At 42.3% G+C, this 19338-nt stretch overlaps 1 protein-coding gene and 1 long non-coding RNA gene across 2 annotated transcripts in view; one reads left to right on the top strand and one right to left on the bottom strand.

Annotated features, from left to right (window-relative positions):
• LOC115138302 (uncharacterized) overlaps positions 1-2466 on the bottom strand; it is a 22683-nt gene extending 20217 nt beyond the window's left edge. Inside the window, exon 1 of the long non-coding RNA XR_003864917.2 lies at positions 2212-2466. This is a non-coding gene — a long non-coding RNA (uncharacterized LOC115138302). The remainder of the gene's footprint in view (positions 1-2211) is intronic.
• On the top strand, positions 1522-19338 carry LOC115138301 (zinc finger protein Rlf-like). The gene is given in 9 exon segments (XM_029675006.2): positions 1522-1741; positions 12497-12651; positions 12905-12986; positions 13208-13343; positions 13480-13682; positions 13941-14077; positions 14269-14410; positions 14559-14952; positions 14955-19338. Coding segments are annotated over 9 exon segments (5640 nt in total). The 5' UTR covers positions 1522-1561; the 3' UTR covers positions 19166-19338.

The following is a 19338-nucleotide window of genomic DNA, read 5'->3' as shown; positions in this document are numbered from 1 at the left end:
TTTACAATAAGGCTGTAATATTTCATAGGAAATGGGTGATGGACATCCACAAATTAATAAATACCATATGGAAGGTAGCATACCATACTAAATGTCATGTTTCGGATTTACATACTGAATAATACTAAATGCTCTGAGACCAGGTTGGGGAGGGAGGAACATGAATTTGTGAGCCAAACAAATAATGCTTTAAGTTTGGGGTTGAGAGCTTGCTACCAGCTGTGGTAGACATCCAACCCACTAATAAAACGACGGGGGTAAAAAAAAAACAATACGTGGTATTCAATTTATAAAATCTTAGTAAAAAAAAAAGTATAATAAAATGTGTCCATTTATTTTAAATACAGCTAAAAACATTTAACATGTTAGAAGAAAAATAACAATTGTGTTTTTCAGATACAAGACATGTTGAATTTACATTACGTATTAGACAAACGCAGACATGCACTCTACTAGACAATTGGTGCAAAATATTTATGGGAAATATAGCCACAAATTACGTTTAAAATGTACTCTGTATAAATATTCATTATGTAGCGACAAGTCCGCACCTTCCCTGTTGCTGCAAGCGTATCAACATTGCTTTCTCATTTTCCAGATCCAATCCATTCCCCAAAGGATTGCGAGCCAGTCTTAACGGGCCAGTGTGCCATTATGTAATTCGCTGAAATATCTGCTTAGTTCATAATATGTTCAATTACCAGAGTACATTGGATTTACTTTCCCCAAAATATCTGTGGTTTATTGCTGCTACACATACAGTACATCCATTTCTGACATTGCTGCCAAGGACTATACAAATCAAATCACATTTTATTAGCCACATGCACCGAATACAACAGGCCTTAGTGAAATGCTTACTTATGAGCCCCTAACCAACAATGCAGTTTAAAAAAAAATACAGATAAGAATAAGAAATAAAAGTAACAAGTAATTAAAGAGCAGCAGTGAAAAAAACAATAGTGAGACTATACAGGGGGGGTACCAGTACAATGTGCCGTGGGCCTACACAATACAACTGCTCAATAAATTAAAAGCTACATGACAACACAAAAACATTGAGTACGGTTACATGCACACAATAATGCGATCATTGCAGATTCCTATATAATAGTTTGATTAAAATGTTTACAAACGATTAAAACCAGGCTGTATCACAGTCTTATAAGGCGGCGCACAATTGGCCCAGCGTCTTCTGAGTTTGGCTGTCTTTATAAATAAGAATTCTTATTGTTCTTAACTGGCTTGCCTACTTAAATAAAGGTTGAAATATATATGTATGTTATCTACCTGTAGTACAGCAGGCGTTGACACTAATATACTCTAACTGTGTAGAATTGCAGCGTCTCTGGGAGTGGACTATTTGGGGTATTTTTTTCAGCAGTATGTGATTGAATAGAATATATAGTCGTTTACAATAAATTAAATTCCTATGCAAAAAATATGGTGGAACAACAGATGAAAGGTATAGTTACCATAACCAAATGTCAATACCTGGAGCAGTGGTGAGTGCACGCCGATCACATGACAGGCTGCATACGCGCGGTGGCGGGGAGTGAGGATGGCGGATAGTGATGTTGAACCAGCACCCGACTGGACTAATCGGCTGTCTAATACTGCCGAGGACACTTTCGTCGCAATGGAAGGCTTGCTGACTACCTTGAGAGCGCTGGAAGTAACGCTCTGGCAACAAGACATTTCGGAAATATCTTCCACCGAATATTGCGACAACTTCTGCCAGGTAACTAGCGTGCACTCAAAACTGAAAGGAAAAGGAACGATGTTGGCTGTATGCGCCAATTTGGCCTTTAGTTGCTAACTAGGTAGAACATTTACCAGGATAAGCGAACAATCTACATTAAAGCACGACTATAAGCAACGCAAAGTATAACACAGCTGTATTACATGCCTCCAATGTGCAAAAGACAACATGCTATCGTCAGTGGTTCTAACTCTAGCCAGCTAGTTAACACGTTAGCAATGTTGACATGGTTGTTCTACAAGCTTGAAGTACAGTAGCCCAGTGTTGGACTAAAGGAGCCTAACGTTACACCTTAGTCCAAGGACCTTATGTTCTGGAAGCCAAAACAACCAAATAATGCTCCATCTAAACATGAAACGGTTATCAATTGCAGTAACGTTACAGTTCTATAAACATAAATCCCTCTACATTCATATCACAACTATTTCACAAAGGCAAAAGACACTTACTGTACACTGTTTTGACACAGTTGGAGCCTACAGTATTTTTCTGTCTTCCGTTTACATACATACATACCTGTGCTAATGAACTATCTTAAGTTTGTTTTCGGAAACAAGCGCTGTTACATTGAAATATGGCCATTTGGGAACCCTAATCCGATAAAGGTCTATCAATTTAACCTTTTGTTTACCAAAAAATACGCGCCAATGTGACAGATAAGGTCCTTAATGTTTCCAAAACCATACTGCAAGCGATGCGTGTTAAAAATGTTCAGGCAGAGCGTCGCGCTCTGAACAATGACTTACACGGAACTACGCGTGCGCCATCGTGCATAAATTTATTTTGTCCCCCTACACCAAAAGCGATCACGACACGCAGGTTACAATATCTAAACAAACTCTGAACCAATTACATTAATTTGTGGACAGGTCGAAAAGGGTTAAACATGTATGGCAATTTAGCCAGCTAATTTGTCCTATTTAGCTAGCTTGCTGTTGCTAGCTAATTTGTCCTGGGATATAAACATTAGATTGTTAGTTTACCTGCAATGCACAAGGTTCTCTACTCCGAAAATTAATCCACACATGAAAACGGTCAACCGAATCGTTTCTAATCATCTCTCCTCCTTCCAGGCTTTTTCATCTTTAACTTATATGGTGATTGGCATCTACACTTTCATATTATTACCACGGCAACAGGTTGTCTTTCAATCACCCACGTGGGTATAACCAATGAGGAGGTGGCACCTGGGTACCTGCTTCTATAAACCAATGAGGAGATGGGAGAGGCAGGACTTGCATCGCGATCTGCCTCAGAAATAGGAATGACTTCTATTTCAGCCCGTGGCAACGCAGACGCTCGTTGACACAATTATTGAATAACATAGATTTCTACAATTATTTTGCAACGCTTGTACGCGCGATGCGAGCGGTGTGGTCAGCCAATTATGTGTAATGCATTGGAACTGAGTCCTGATCAAGGGCTAGTCAGAGAGGGAGACGGTCAGTGCTCCAGGATGACAAGGCTTGCAAAAAATATTTTAGATGCTAAATCCAGTACATACAAACAAGTAGCTAGTTTATTTTGTTGCTCTTTGCAACGTTTTAAATGTTTACAGTAATAGCTGAACTGGGCTGGATGGCATCACGTTTTGTTTATCAGGGCTAGCTGGAAATCAGGCACTTGCAGGCATGCATGTGACTAGGCCTGCAGGGTTGTCACTAGTTAATACAACAGTCAGTCAAAATTGTCTATTGTAAAAATTCATGAAAACAACAATTTGATTGTTGGTCTTGGTTTAAAGTTATTGGTGTGGTTAGGTTTACAATCAGATTTGAGAAGATAAATGGTAGAAATAGGCAGGGTTTAGCATAATTATGACCGGCCTTCAGGGCAAGAGTTCTTCATTACTTATCAATTAGCTTTGAGGACTCACCCTGAATGTAATTCTGCTGCTCTATCGATCGCTACATACATTCTCTGAAAATGCCACCCTACAATAGTATTGCATGGTATACTGAAACTTACTTTTTCGTACTTTTTCAATTCTTATGTTTTACTTTTGGTACTTCTTTCAAATGTCTCACGTCGTCTACTGGTTGAGAGAGGATCAAGTCTCTCTCAGCGAAGCCGATGTCCCCTTATAGCGCAAGAGCCTGCTCCACTTACTCATTGCTAGCTCTAGCCTATTCTGAGAAACCACAGCAATCACTGAGAGTCTGGGCTGCATCATCACTTATGCAGCACAGAAGTTAACACACTTGAATAATGCAACGCGACATGTTGAAACTGTTAATTACTGTTCGCAAAACAATGTCCTATAAAGACTAGAACACTTTGTACGAAGCAAAAAGATACCAGTAGCTTCCTGCTTTGTGGGTTAAATTTCCTTGCTAGTTTACAGCTAACATCAATTCACTACCCTATTACATTGTTTATGTAAAACGTTACGCAAAATATTGGTGATTTCAAAGCTGATTGTCACCAAAATCTTTATTAATTTACTTCGTCTCCCCTACCTCGCGTCTCTCCCAGTCAAGATCATATTTGCTCCATCCTGTACTGAATGTGTGTGTGAATGATATTATTCGTCTTAAAGAAACAGCACTTTTATAAAAGAGGAGATTGCTTCTTCTATGCAATAGTGTTAATCAGTACAATAAAATATGTCCCGAAATGGAAGGGAAACTTTAAAAAAAAATCTATAGCCCAATGAAATCAGCCTAAACAAGCTCAAAAACTCATGCATCCATGCACACACTGCATTTACCTATTGTGAATAGGCCTAGGCAACATTTTGATTTACCCAATTTATCAGTAGATGAGAGATTTACCATTCGAATAAAGGATTACCATTATGATATGTAGTTAGTGGTTAAATAATCAGTCAAATTGATTGTATGGTTGTATAATAATAAAATATCTGTCTGGATCAAGTGCCATTCTGTGACTTTGGCTAATATGCCTTTTTTTGCTGTGGTATCGAATATTGTGATACTAAACCTCATATCGGTATCAAAGTCAACAATTTAGTATTGTGACAACACTACCCTAGATGTTTTTAATATTTTTTTATTTATTTTTTTAACCTTTATTTAACTAGGCAAGTCAGTTAAGAACAAATTCTTATTTTCAATGACTGCCTAGGAACAGCGGGTTAACTGCCTGTTCAGGGGCAGAACGACAGATTTGTACCTTGTCAGCTTGGGGATTTGAACATGAAACCTTTCGGTTACTAGTCCAACGCTCTAACTACTAGGCTACCCTGCCGCCCCTGTTGTTTGTGTGACTTAAAAATAAGAGGCGTTGTACAAAACAAATGAATCGGCAATTGACTAGTCTTTAACCAATCAGAGTATCAAAATTGATAACGGTATCTTGTAGGCCGGCTCTGGCCCAAGCCATCAGTTTCTCTAACCAATCAGAATGATCAGAATGTGTTCGCATTCTAGAAAACGTTGGAGGGAGGCAAATCCAGACTCATTGTGGAGAAGAAACGTCAGTTGGCCAGAGCGATGTGGACTGGTAGCCAGGAAATAAATAGCTTTCCTAGCTAGTGCATTTATCGTTTATTTTTACATTTTTAAAGTATATTTTAAAGATCTTTTCAGACTTTATTGAACAGATAGAGAGCGGGGATGACCATGGAGAAATATAGAGGTTGTGTCAAAGGGGCAGGCAGTAGGTCGGATTCGATCCTATTCCGACACCGCATGCAAGTGTGCCGTAGGCCAGTTGTTCTCAACTGGTTTTGCCTTGGGACCCAAACTGAACCAGGTTGTCCCAGTAGCGACCCAATATTCACATTGTGAAAAATATTTGCCAAAATACAATCTGGAAAACAATTTTTAATTATATATTGATAGTAACTGTAGCAATAACAGTGGCAAGAAAAAGTATGTGAACCCTTTGGAATTATCTGGATTTCTGCATAAATTGGTCATACAATTAGAGCTGATCTTCATCTGTCACAACAACAGACAAACCCAGTCTGCTTACATTAATTTGTGTGTTATTAGTTTATTTTTATTTTCTATATTGAATACATAATTTAAACATTCACAGTGTAGGTTGGAAAAAGTATTTGAACCCCTAGGCTCATGACTTCTTCAAAAGCTAAAACACTCACAAAACTTGAGTTTGCTATTCACAAGAAGCATTGCCTGATATAAACCACGCCTCTAACAAAAGAGATCTCAGAAATGGTTGACTTGCATAAAGCTGGAAAGGGTTACAAAATCATTTCTAAAAGCCTTGATATTCATCAGTCCACGGTAAGACAAATAGTCTATAAATGGAGAAAGTTCAGCACTGTTGCTACTCTCCCTAGGTTAAGAAGAATCCTAGTGTCAACTAAAGACTTACAGAAATCTCTGGAACATGCTAACATCTCTGTTGACGAGTCTATACGTAAAACACGAAACAAGAATAGTGTTCATGGGAGGACACCACGGAAGAAGCCACTGCTGTCCAAAGTTCGCAAAAGAGCATCTGCATGTTCCACAGAGCTACTGGCAAAATATTCCTTGGGCAAATGAAATTACATTTGAGATGTTTGGAAGGAACACACAACACTATGTGTGGAGAAAAAAAGGCACAACACACCAACATCAAAACCTCCTCCCAACTGTAAAGTATAGTGGAGGGAGCATCATGCTTTGGAGCTGCTTTGCTGCCTCAGGGCCTGGACAGCTTGCTATCATCAACGGAAAAATGAATTCCCAAGTTTATCAAGACACTTTGCAGGAGAATGTAAGGCTATCTGTCCGCCAATTGAAGCTCAACAGAAGTTGGGTGATGCAACAGGACAATGACCCAAAACACAGAAGTAAATCAACAACAGAAAATATATATTTTACCTTTATTTAACTAAGTCAGTTAAGAACAAATTCTTATTTTCAATGACGGCCTAGGAACAGTGGGTTAACTGCCTGTTCAGGGTCAGAACGACATATTTGTATCTTGTCAGCTCGGGGATTTGAACTTGCAACCTTCCGGTTACTAGTCCAACGCTCTAACCACTAGGCTACCCTGCCTTCTGGAGTGGCCCAGTTAGTCCTGACCTCAACCCGATGATCACAAGAGAGCGATTCACACCAGGCATCCCAAAAATATTGCTGAACTGAAACAGTTTTGGAAAAAGGAAAGGTCCTAAATTCCTCCTGACTGTTGTGTAGGTCTGATCCGCAACTACAGAACACAGTTGAGGTTATTGCTGCCAAAGTAGGGTCAACCTGTTCACATACTTTTTCCACCCTGCACTGTGAATGTTTACACAGTGTGTTCAATAAAGACATGAAAACATATATTTTTTTTGTGTGATATTAATTTAAGCAGACTATTTGTCTATTGTTGTGACTTAGATGAAGATCAGATCAAGTTTTATGACCAATTTATGCAGAAGTCCAGGTAATTCCAAAGGGTTCATACTTTTTCTTGCCACTGTATATGACAAGGGAACAACCTTCCCACCTCATTCATTGCCAATAATAAAATGTTGCCCATGTTCTTGTTGAATGTTCAACTCATTAGCTTGAAACCACAAAATCCACCAAAAATTATGCTGTCAGATTTATTCACTGTAATTTTCAACCTCTCCTTGTCCCAGTCTGTAATCCCCACATGTTTTATGCTAACCACATGCATTCCTGTTCCCAAGAACTCTGACTTCATGCCACAATGACTACCGCCCTGTAGCATGTAGTGCTTTGAGAGGCTGGTTATGGCACACATGAACTCCATCGTCAAAGATGGATATAGATGGCGCAATCTCAATAGATAATTCAATCTCAATTGCACTCCACACTGATAACCAACCTGGATAAGAGGAATACCTATGTGAGAATGCTGTTCTTTGACGACAGCTCAGCGTTCAACACTTGTCCCTCCAATCTCGTTACCAAGCTTATGACCCTGGGACTGAACACCTGCCTCTGCAACTGGATCCTAGATTTCCTGACAGGCCAACCCCAGGTGGTGATGGTAGGCAACAACTGTCTGACCTCCAACCTTAACACGGGGCCCCACAGGCGTGTGTACTTAGTCCGCTCCTGTGACTCCCTGTTTACCCACGACTCCGTGGCCACGCACGACTCAAACGCCTTCATCAAGTTTACTGACGACACGCCGGTGGTAGGCTTGATCACCGGCGACGATGAGACAGCCTGCAGGGAGGAGGTCAGTGACTTGAGTGTGGGGCCTGAACAACAACCTCTCCCTCAACATCAGTAAGACCATGGAGCTGATTGTAAACTACAGGAAAGGTGGATGGGGGTGTGATCACTCCCCATCAATGGGGCTGCAGTGGAGCGGGTCGAGAGCTTCAAGTTCCTCTGTGTCCAAATCACTAAGAACTTAAAATGCTCCACAGTCGTAAAGAAGGCACGACAGCACCTTTTCTCCCTCAGGAGGTTGAAAAGGTTTGGCATAAGCCCTCAAATCCTCAGTTCTACAGCTGCACTATTGAGAGCATATTGACTGGTTGCATCACTGCGCGGTATGGCAATAGCACCGCCCTCAATCGCATGGCGCTACAGAGGGTGGTGCGCACAGCCCAATACATCACTGGTGCCGAGCTCCCTGCCATCCAGGACCTATAATGCGGTGTGAAAGGAAGGCCCGGAGAATTGTTATATTCTAACAACCCAAGCTATAGACTTCTTTCTGCTTCCGCACAGCAAGCGCTACCAGTGCATCAGGTCTGACACCAACAGGCTCCTGAACAGCTTCTATCCCCATGCCATAGGACTGCTAAATAACTAATGAAATGCCTAAACAGACTGAGTTGGCCTCTGTATTTTATTCTTATTTTTGCAATGTCTCTATACATACACAGGGCCCTACACACTATGCACCACAAGAGGTTGGTGGTACCTTAATTGGGGAGGACGGGCTCGTGGTAATGGCTGGAGTGCAACTCTGATACTCCAACATGCATACTAACACTCACTCCATCATCTGCTCACACAATAATATGCACATACACTACCGGTCAATAGTTTTAGAAAACCTACTCAAGAGTTTCTTTATTTTTACTATTTTCTACATTGTAGAATAATAGTGAAGACATCAAAACTATGAAATAACACATGGAATCATGTAGTAACCAAAAAGTGAAACAAATTAAAATATATTTGAGATTCTTCAAATAGCCACCCTTTGCCTTGATGACAGCTTTGCACACTCTCGGCATTCTCTCAACCAGCTTCACCTGGAATGCTTTTCCAACAGTCTTGAAGGAGTTCCCACATATGCTGAGCACTTGTTGGCTGCTTTTCCTTCACTCTGCGGTCTGACTCATCCCAAACCATCTCAATTTGGTTGAGGTTTGGAGATTGTGGAGGCCAGGATTTCACTCCTCCAACGGTGTTTGCGCTCACAGGATTCTGTGGGAACGTGCCTCCCCGGAGAAAGACACGGATAAGGTGTGTTTGACCCCTGTGATAGCCCACAGATGGTCAGCCATCCAAACAAACAATGTCATAAATCGTGATTCACGCTGGGCCTCGGCGCCTGCAAGTCACCAGTCGCCAGTATCACATTCTCTTATTCTTCCACTACAGCTGTGAAAACGACCCAACGTTTATGATAAGATTTCAGTTCAGCTTGGATGCATATTTTATGTGGTTGAAATACTATCAGCTTTTATGATGCTAATAAAGATAGCACCTCTACAGATGGTATCTAACAGCGCATGCGTCAAAGAACTCCACTCCTGTTCCCAACTCAAAATGTAGCTTACATTTGGTGTATCATTTTACTGCAAGAAATGCTCAATTCTGCAGTAGTTAATATGAAGGCTATGTGAGAGGTTATTGACCTACAGTCACTGTTCAGTTTACATTAAACCCATCTGAACAGTTCCCTTGACGTGCCATAGGCTTATTTGAATTCCCTGTCTTGTGACAATCACAATCATCACACACACAACATAGCCGACACTGGTACTTTTATGTCCTTCTCTTTATTTTTATCTCTCCATTTCGCAGCTTTTTGACTCTGTAGATTGACAAACCTTTTCTGCCCGCTCCTAAAAGCATTTGCCCGGCAATCGACCAACCCTACGGACAATCGGCAGAGTAAATATCTAAGTATGGCTTCCGGTGGACAATTCTGTTTTTTTGCAACTAGGCCTAATTCCTAGCAACGCTAGCTGCTAAGAGCAGCTACCTTGGCCAAAGCTAGTGCATTTATTAGCTAAACGTTATTTATTACAACTCGCTAGCTACAGCAGGTCTTGTTTCAAAATGGAGTTGCTGTAACAAGCTAATTTGACCCTATCACACTCTACAAAAACATGCCTTCTAGCTAGTTGATGTGGTTCAACCACATTTTTTTTAACACTAACATAATAAAGCAAAGTTGATGTGTACATTTGTGTCAAATGCAATACGCAAGTATACATAATCAAAGATCTATTATATAGATATATATAGATTATATAGATTTACATTTGCACACATATATTATATAGATCTACATTTATACACACTGCATATAGATTTTTCGATTGCGTTATTGACTGTACGTTTGTTTATCCCATGTTTAACTGTGTTGTTTGTGTCGCTTTGCTTTATCTTGGCCAGGTCGCAGTTGTAAATGAGAACGTGTTCTCAACTGGCCTTCCTGGTTAAATAAAGGTGAAATATATAAAAATATATATTGACACGATAGTCGACTGACTGCTCTAACAATGGAAATAAATGTCTGCAAAGGTGGAAGACAGGTGGGAGGAGGTGAGATCAGCTGGGAACATTCTAGCCAATGACAGGGCAGATATGCGTGTGAACAAGACACAACTCTGATATAAAAATCGTTTTTCTGAAAGTTTCCAGAATTCCACGTACAGTGCTTTCAGAAAGTATTCAGACCCCTTGACTATCCACATTTTGTTTACATTCCAGCCTTTTTCTAAAACAGATTTTTTTTAATTCTCTCATAAATCTACACACAATAACCCATAATGACAAAGCAAAAATAGTTTTTATTTTTTTAGCTAATTTTATAAAAAATAAACTGATATCACATTAGTTTTCAGATACTTTACTCAGTACTTTCTTGATGCACCTTTGGTAGTGATTACAGTTTCATAGCGTCATACCCAAGAAGACCCAAGATTGGCACACCTGTATTTGGGGAGTTTCTCCTATTCTTCTCTGCAGATCCTCTCAAGCTCTGTCAGCGTCGCTGCAGAGCTTTTTTCAGTCTCTCCAGAGATGTTAAATTGGGTTCAAGTCCGGGCTCTGACTGGGCCACTCAAGGACATTCAGAGACTTGTCCCGGAGCCACTCCTGCATTGTCTTGGCTGTGTGCTTAGGGTCGTTGTCCTGTTGGAAGGTGCTCTTGAGCAGGTTTTATCAAGGATCTCTTTGATCTTTGCTCCGTTCATCTTTCCCTCAATCCTGACTAGTCTCCCAGTCCCTGCCGCTGAAAAACATCCCCACAGCATAATGCTGCCACCATCATGCTTCATTGTTGTGATTGATTGGCCAGGTGATGAGCGGTGTCTGGTTTCCTCCAGACGTGATGCTTGGCATTCAGGCCAAAGAGTTCAGTCTTGGTTTCATCAGACCAGAGAATTTTGTTTCTCCATGGTCTGAGAGTCCTTTTAGGAGCCTTTTGGCAAACTCCAAGCAGGCTGTCATGGGCCTTTAACTGAGGAGTGGCTTCTGTCTGGCCACTCTACTCTACCATGGTTGTCTGTCTGGAAGGTTCTCCCATCTCCACAGAGGAACTCTGGCACTCTGTCAGTGAACATTGTGTTCTTGGTCACCTCCCTGACCAAGGCCCTTCTCCCCCGATTGCTTAGTTTGCCCGGGAAGCCAGCTCTTAGTGGTTCCAAACTTCTTCTATTTAAGAATGAGGGAGGCCACTGTGTTCTTGGGGACCTTCAATGCTGCAGAAATGTTTTGGTACCCTTCCCCAGATTTGTGCCTCGACACAATCCTGTCTCGGAGCTCTACGGACAATTACTTCAACCTTATTGGTTGGTTTTTGCTCTGACATATGCACTGTCAACTGTGGGACCTTACATAGACAGGTGTGTGCCTTTCCAAATCATGTCCAATCAATTGAATTTACCACAGGTGGACTCTTAAGTTTTAGAAACATCTCAATGGAAACAGGATGCACCTGAGCTCAATTTCGAGTCTCATAGCAAAGGGTCTGAATAGTTATGGAAATAAGGTATTTAACAAAGTTGCAAAAAATTCTAAACTTGTTTTCGCTTTGTCATTATGGGGTATTGTGTGTAGATTGATAAGGGTAAAAAAAAACAATTGAAGCGATTTTAGAATAAGGCTGTAACGTACCAAAATCTGAAAAAAGTGAAGGGATCTGAATACTGTATATTGGTACATTTCTAACAACCTAAACATTACAAAATAAGCCTCACTTAGCAAAATAGCAATTACATTTTTTGTTGACCAAATTTGACACTCATAGACGTCCCATACAAAAAATTTTGTCTGCTTATCGCTTTGTTGCGATTTTGGTTAATCCTCTTGCTTCGCCTCTTACTTTCTGACATAATTCGGAAATTAGGACTTTTTTTTTTTTTTTCTACAGAAATTGTAGTATCATAGTTTGCTATGCTTTTTCCTCTATTTTGGCAAGATTGGGTTCAGTATGGCTGCTGAACCATTAATTGGAAAGTAATTGAGTGTTAAGCTAGCTGTAGCTGTTGGCTAAGTCGTTATGTTTATTAAAAAAAATATAAAAAAGTTTTATAACTAACTTGTCATTGGAAGTGTTGTTTTGTTTTTTTACCTCTTTCCTCCATGGCTGTCTTTGCAGGCACTGATGCACTATGCTGGGAGCAGGAATTCTGTGGAGCATGGTCTTCCCCTTCTGGAGGTCTACTGCCTGTCCATCAACTGCTTCGCTGCTGCAAGGCCACACCTCACCGCAGACTCTGATAATGTGGCCCTCGTGTTAAAGAGACTGGCATTGTGAGTCAACTCAAAGAGTAATAATGTGTTTGAAACTGTTATGGTTGTACTAACATATATATATATATATTTTTTTTTTAAACCTGAGCAGTACCACACTTTCTGCTGTGTGCTGCAATACATAGCCTTCTTTTTTTAAAGGCATGTCTTCATTTTTTGTGTGCTGCATGTTAGAAATAGATAACATTGTGTCAGGAAGTTTCACAAGTTGTCACTTGTCCCTCATTGTGTCCTTCTGTTATTTTGCTTTCAGGAGCTGTTTTGAACTGTTGCTGTCTGTGCCTGAAAATGAAATCCCTTATGAGGCCTGGGTTCAATTTGACCGTTCTGTTCAGGTAAAGGATGGGGTCTGTTTGATTAAAAAGTAAATGTGTTGAGAGAGCATGAGAGCACATTAGCTGGGAATTGAGAGAAGTTGAGGAAGTGATTTTATATCCAATCCAATTCTTGATGTGAGGGCTGTCCTACATGAACAACTTTACCACGCCGTCTCTTACCTTAAGGGACATTTGTGGCCCGACCCCTTTCTTTGTGTGTGTTCTCACGGGTTTTGCAGGTGGCCCATGATGCCTTGTTGGAGTATGGGAGCACAGACCTGCAAGCCTTGCTCCAGATCACAGGAGAGGGGGGAGCGTGGAGTAACCCTGTCCTAGGCGCCCTTCTCACTGGTCGCCCCACAAACATAGAGGAAGGTCAGTATCACCACCTTACTGCATTGACATGGTAATGCTGCACAAAGAAGCAGCAGTGACTAATAAGGCTAATCTTGTGATTTTGAAGTATTGGTATTAGTCATCCAGCTACTGCTGCTCTGTCATTCTCCTTCAGTTGAGGCGTACATCGCCTTGGAGGGGGAGGGCTTCATGGAGATGCGTGTCAAACACCTGGAGAAAGTGGGGGAGGTGGCGAAGGCTGTTGTGCTGGCTAAGTCCTGTGCCGAATGCCACCTTGTCTCCAACCAAACCACCTTCCGGCAGACCTACGTCTCTCTCCTCTGCCACCTGCTGCCCGGTGAGGAGGCCATCATGGAGGTCTGTCAGTGTGTTGTTGTGAGAACAGCATAATTTGTCTTTTAGCTCAGCTCGGTTATGTTATTTATACTGCTATTTAAATAGCGTTCAGAGAAAGCTGTTATGAAAGAAAATGTGATGGCATAGTGAATCTGACACTTGTGTGTTGGGCAATCTTCACATGTAGAGTATGAACTCATTCGCCCTTGAGATGTAAGTGATATGGTCCACAAAACTGTAGTTCTATACATGATTTGGCCTTTATTATTTATCCCACAGATATCCAGACTGGACTGTAAGGATGTGCTGGATATTACATGCAGTTTGGAGACTGAGGGGGAGGAAAACACGGCCTTCATCCTGTGTACCACCTTCCTAACTCAACAGCTGCAGCAGCAACGCCTGTACTGCTCCTGGTGTGTTTTTAGTAGTCAATGTCAAATCTTGGGAAGCATATGGATAAATTGAAGTGAATGCATGTTAGGTGCAAAAAATGATCTTATTTGCAGAAGGACCCTGAATAATCTTAGCCCAATCTTAGTTCTGGGCTGGTGTGTAGCTTTGGGGTCTTTCTAATGTCTATTTCTCTATGCGGCTTCATTTCTAGGGAGCTCACACTGCTGTGGAGTAAGCTTCAGAGAAGGATTGACCCATCTTTGGAATCACTGCTGGAGCGTTGCCTGCAGCTAGGCGCCATTGCTAAGACCGTTTACCATCTGCTCTTCCTTGTGCACGTCATTCGGACAGAGGTAGAAAAATACAGCTTTTTCTCCCTCTCATTTTGAATGTCATTGCAATAAGTTGTTAAGCGGTTTTGAATTGTTATTTTAGTGAAATATTTGTTTTGAAAAGAAATTTACATTTCTAGGCCACTGATTTCCCCCATTTCTTCTACAGGCAGAGGTGCTTGGTCTGGCTTCGTCTGTGGAGTTATGTGTTAAAGCACTACAGCTCCCAGACCAAGAGGACACAGAGATGAGGATTTCTGTGTGCAAGACTGTAGCCTGCCTCCTACCAGACGATCTTGAGGTGTTGCGTGCTTGCCAGCTGACAGAGTTTCTTTTAGGCCTCTCTCATGTGGCCTTCAGCTCCCTTGAAGAGCTCTCTCTGCAGACCGATCAGAAGTATGACCAGGAAAATTCCATCATCCCCAACTCTCTGCGGTGTGAACTGCTCCTGGCACTTAAAGCCCACTGGCCTTTCGACCCTGAATTCTGGGACTGGAAAACACTCAAGCATCAGTGCATCAGGCTGCTGGGGCTTGACCCTGAGCCAGAGGAAGATGAGGATGAGGGGGGCAGGAGATTAGTCTTGGGCAGGATGTAAAGGAGGAGGTGGAGAGGGGGTTTGTTGATATGCCAAGAGAATACTTAAATCGGACAATTGTTGGCATTGATGGTCATAATAAAGATGAGGAAAATGAGTGGGACAGTAAACCACCTTTGAAGCCAGATGTTGAGCAGGGCTCACTTCAGAAGAAATACAAGTTCCTCTGCAAGATTTGTAAGAAAAGTGTTACTGAAACGCGAATCCTTCTTCACTCTAAGAGGCATGAAAACAATGGTGTTTTCACCTGCCCTGTCTGCCTGAAGAAGTTTAAGAGCAGAAAAGATTTTGTCCCACATACTAAACTACACCTTCGAATGCCACCCAGAAGCACTCGGCAAAAGAGAAAGGACAAAAAGAGGATTGATTGGGATAAGGAAATGGAGGACGACGACTTGGAGACTGTTGAGATTGCTCTTGATCCATCCTTAATGCTGTACTACCAGTCCACACATGATCCTGATGTTTTGGAGCACATTCTAGAACAAGCTTCATCTGCCCCCAGGTACCCTGGACTTGAAGATAATGTCACATTTGATTACATTAACTTTCATTTTGAATTGCAGAATCATGACATATATACATGCCCTGCCACTCACTGTAGAAAGACTTTTAAGCATTCCAAGTACTTGGGTGTGCATTTAAGATCCGAATACCACGTTGGGGACCAGAACGTGAAACATTATTTTGAAATGAAAGACCGTAGGGAAAAGTGCACTTACTGCCGGCGCCACTTCATGTCTGCCTATCACCACCGAAGACATCAGCGTTTGCACTACGGTGACCTGCCTTACATTTGTATGGTCACAGGTTGTGGTGCTCGTTTCAGCACCTCCAATAAGCTTGTTGCACATAAGCATAGCCATGGCTATCAAGTTAGCTACCCGTGTGAGCTCAAAGGATGTCGTCTTTCTTTCTCTGACTTGGGGCAGGTATACCACCATGAAGCACAGCACTTTCGTGATGCTGCATACAGCTGCACAATCCTTGAATGCAAAAAGTTCTACTTTTCTAAAAAGGAATTCAGCAGGCATTTAGCCACACACGGCATTACCTTCTCTGAGGAAGACTTTGAGGCACAGAGGAAGGCCAAAATAAAACATCTTGATTCCATAACTGAGGACATAGCCAGACCCAAAAAGTATTGTAAAAGAAAGACTGCACTGGAGGAGGTAGTCATTGGGGGAAACAATGCTACTTCCTATACATGCAGTGCGTCCTCGTCACATGTGTCGAGCTGCAAGGAGCCCAAAGGCACAATGACCTCGGTTGCTGTGTGCTTTGATGGAAAAAAGTTCACTTGTGGTTTTGAGAGGTGTGGATTGACCTTCTCCAAAGCCAGAGATGTTCACAAGCACCTGAGGTGTATTCATCCAGAGCACTTCAAGGCAGAGAATAAGGAACTCAATCTTGACAAAGAAGTGGACTTGAAATCTAAAGGTCTAAAGGTCAAAACAGAGCAGTACAATGATGGCCAGAACAAACATGAACATGCAGCTTGTCTGCTAATGAAGGGATCAAGCCAGGAAAATGCTTGCCCTTCCCTTACCAAGAACACCACAACATCTCCATCATGCCTTGCCAATGATAATGACCATTTGAGAGAGATTTTGATTGGGCTTAGCCAGCTTAGTCTGACTCCCTCCAACTCTACAAATGGATACACTGAGCCCTCCCACCCAATGTCAGTGTCCACCACATCAAATATATCCTGCCATCAGGGTGTTGGCACCAGGTCACCAATTGTATTATTACAAAAGAGAGCTCCACCCGCTGTTGGTGAGCGGAGGAAATTGACATCAAACGTTGAACCATCTGTTGCCCACCGTCTACCCTCAGAGCAACACTTAGAGTCAGACCAGATCAGCCCTTATGTTTTGCAAGCTTCTACTAAACCATACTTATGTCAGCTTAATGGCTGCAATTTTAGATGTGTGATTAGCACTACCCTAAGGCGCCACTACATGAACAAGCATCATTTCTCAGAGGAGAAGGTGAAAGGAATGAAGATCCTCAAGTCACTGACATTTAAGTGCCACCTCTGCTTCAAATGCCATAGAGAGAAGACCGACTTGAGGGTTCATTATCTTCAGACTCATAGACTTAGCGAGGCAGTTGTGGAGAAAATGAGCTGGTCTAAAAAGTCCACAGTCTCTTTTATACAAAATTCTCAGACCCTCACCTGGCAACACCCCTCCTGGCAGCAGAAGTACCTCAAAAATCAAATAATGTGGAGGCGACAAAACGTTGTACAATTTGCTAAGTCTGGAGACCAGAGTACGAAATGGAGTCACGCGCCATCTTCTGTGCAGGATCACTTTGAGGAGGAAAGTGAGGATGGAGATATGCAAAGGGGCAGGGGCAGCATTTATATGTGCAAGCACAAGGACTGTGGGATGCTTTTCTGTCACACCTACAGTCTTTATCGCCACAAGAAGAAGCATCATTCACAGGTGATGGGATGTCCTTCCGTGCTTTCAGAAGACCCCGTTTTACAGAAGTTTAGGTGCAGCTACGCCAACTGTAATGCCTCTTACCTCCTGAACAGTAGCCTGGTGCGTCACTTGGAGAGTGAGCATCCTTACCAGGTGAACCGTAGCCTAAAGCATCACAGAAAGAGTTATCCTTACCAGGCGACCATGTACTGCAAGTATGAGGGCTGTACACAAGTGTTCACCCAAAGCAGTAGTCTGAAAAAACATGTACTCTCTAGCCACCTCAATTACTATGATTCACTTGTATTGAGTCTCCAGAATACTCACAATGACACTTCAGTCACTGGTTGCCCAAAAAAGTTTATCTTCACATCCTCTACGCCACAAAAAGATGCAACCAAACTACCTCTCGGGCAATCTCTGAGACACTGCCCAAAGTCTCCCGAAGATGTTAAGGCTGAAGAAACTAGTGAAGAGCATGATGAAGATGATGGTGAAATTTTGAATGTTGACCAAAGTATTGTAGAGTCCAAATCAAAACACAAGTTTGAAGATATGGTCTTCCGTTCCCATGAGGAGGCCTTGCAGATGTGCCAAGATCGCTGTCAACGTGAAGCGTACCCATGCATGGTGCAGGGTTGTGATTCTGTAGTCAAATTTATACGTAGTATGCGACGTCACTATTTGAATTGCCACAAATTAACCAATCGGGCTTTCAAATTGAATGAGGATAAGCTTGTGTTTAGAGCAGAGCAACTGGAAGAGCTGATACAAAGGAATACTGTATTGTCTGTGTGGCCTGATATGACGAGGGCACCTAACGGAGTTCTGAAGATGGAGTATCAAGCAGAGCCAGAGAACCCTGGTGGTCCATCTGTGCCTATGAGTCTGCACTCCATCAAAGCAGAAACACTTGATGACTATGACCCACTGGGGTTCAAAGAGGAGCCAACTGCTGAGAGGAATGTTTTGGTCGGTGCAGATGACTTGCTTTATGGAGAACCTTGTGGGCACACGGAGGACCCTGCTACTCAGAACAGCCACAGCCAAGAGGCGAGGCGAAGATCCTCAAACCCACCGGCTCTTGATCTCTCTCCCCCATCCTCCCTCAGATTCTGTGTTGATGAGAGCTTCTTGGACAGTTCAGGCAAAGATAGTGGCAAACCAACAAACATTTCTGTGCCCTTGCCCTCCCCTCAAGCCCGCCAGCCACTTAAATGTAAGAACGAGCTCCCTGAGCACCCTCCGATTTCAAAGGACCCTCAACCTCAAAGCCCCACCCCTCGCACATTTGACCTAGCTACTTACAAACCTATGGGATTCGAGTCATCTTTCCTGAAGTTCATACAGGAGAACTCTAAGGATAAGGATGCTGAGAGGCCCCGGGCTTCACACTGCAACAACCCCAGGCCTGATCCACCTGTGGTGTCAGCTCGGCGGCGGGATTCCTACAGACGTAGCTGTTTTGTAAAGGAGAACAGCCAGGTGGGACTCACTACTACCTGTAGCAGGCTGGCTCATTCTTCCCCACTTAAGCCTCTTCCCAGGACAGGGGAATATACATCAGTCCAGAACTTACACGTCATCTTAGAAAAGGCTCTTACAGGTTGTGGTGACCTAGCCATTAAACAGCTGCAGCACCAAAGGCCTGTAGTGGTTCTTGAGAGACCAAGGTTTTTCACTTCCTTGCTTGACCTCTTCCCCACAAAAACGAATGATAAGCTACTTCTCAAAGGTTTGTAGAGCTGAGCACTTTTGTGTCCAATATGAAGACTCTGTGTTTTTTTCTAATGTTATTACTACTCTGATATTATCAGTATCTTTTAAGTTGCCAAACTGAGCAGCTCAAGTTCCTTAATTTACCTACATGTTTCAACCTGTGCAAAATGGCCCCCTGATTAAAACATTTAAAAACA

This window comes from Oncorhynchus nerka, linkage group LG12 (assembly GCF_034236695.1).
Source record: "Oncorhynchus nerka isolate Pitt River linkage group LG12, Oner_Uvic_2.0, whole genome shotgun sequence".
In the NCBI taxonomy this organism is placed as follows: domain Eukaryota; kingdom Metazoa; phylum Chordata; class Actinopteri; order Salmoniformes; family Salmonidae; genus Oncorhynchus; species Oncorhynchus nerka.
The sequence above is the reverse complement of the archived record's forward strand: the minus strand, read 5'-3'. Positions and strand labels throughout refer to the sequence as shown.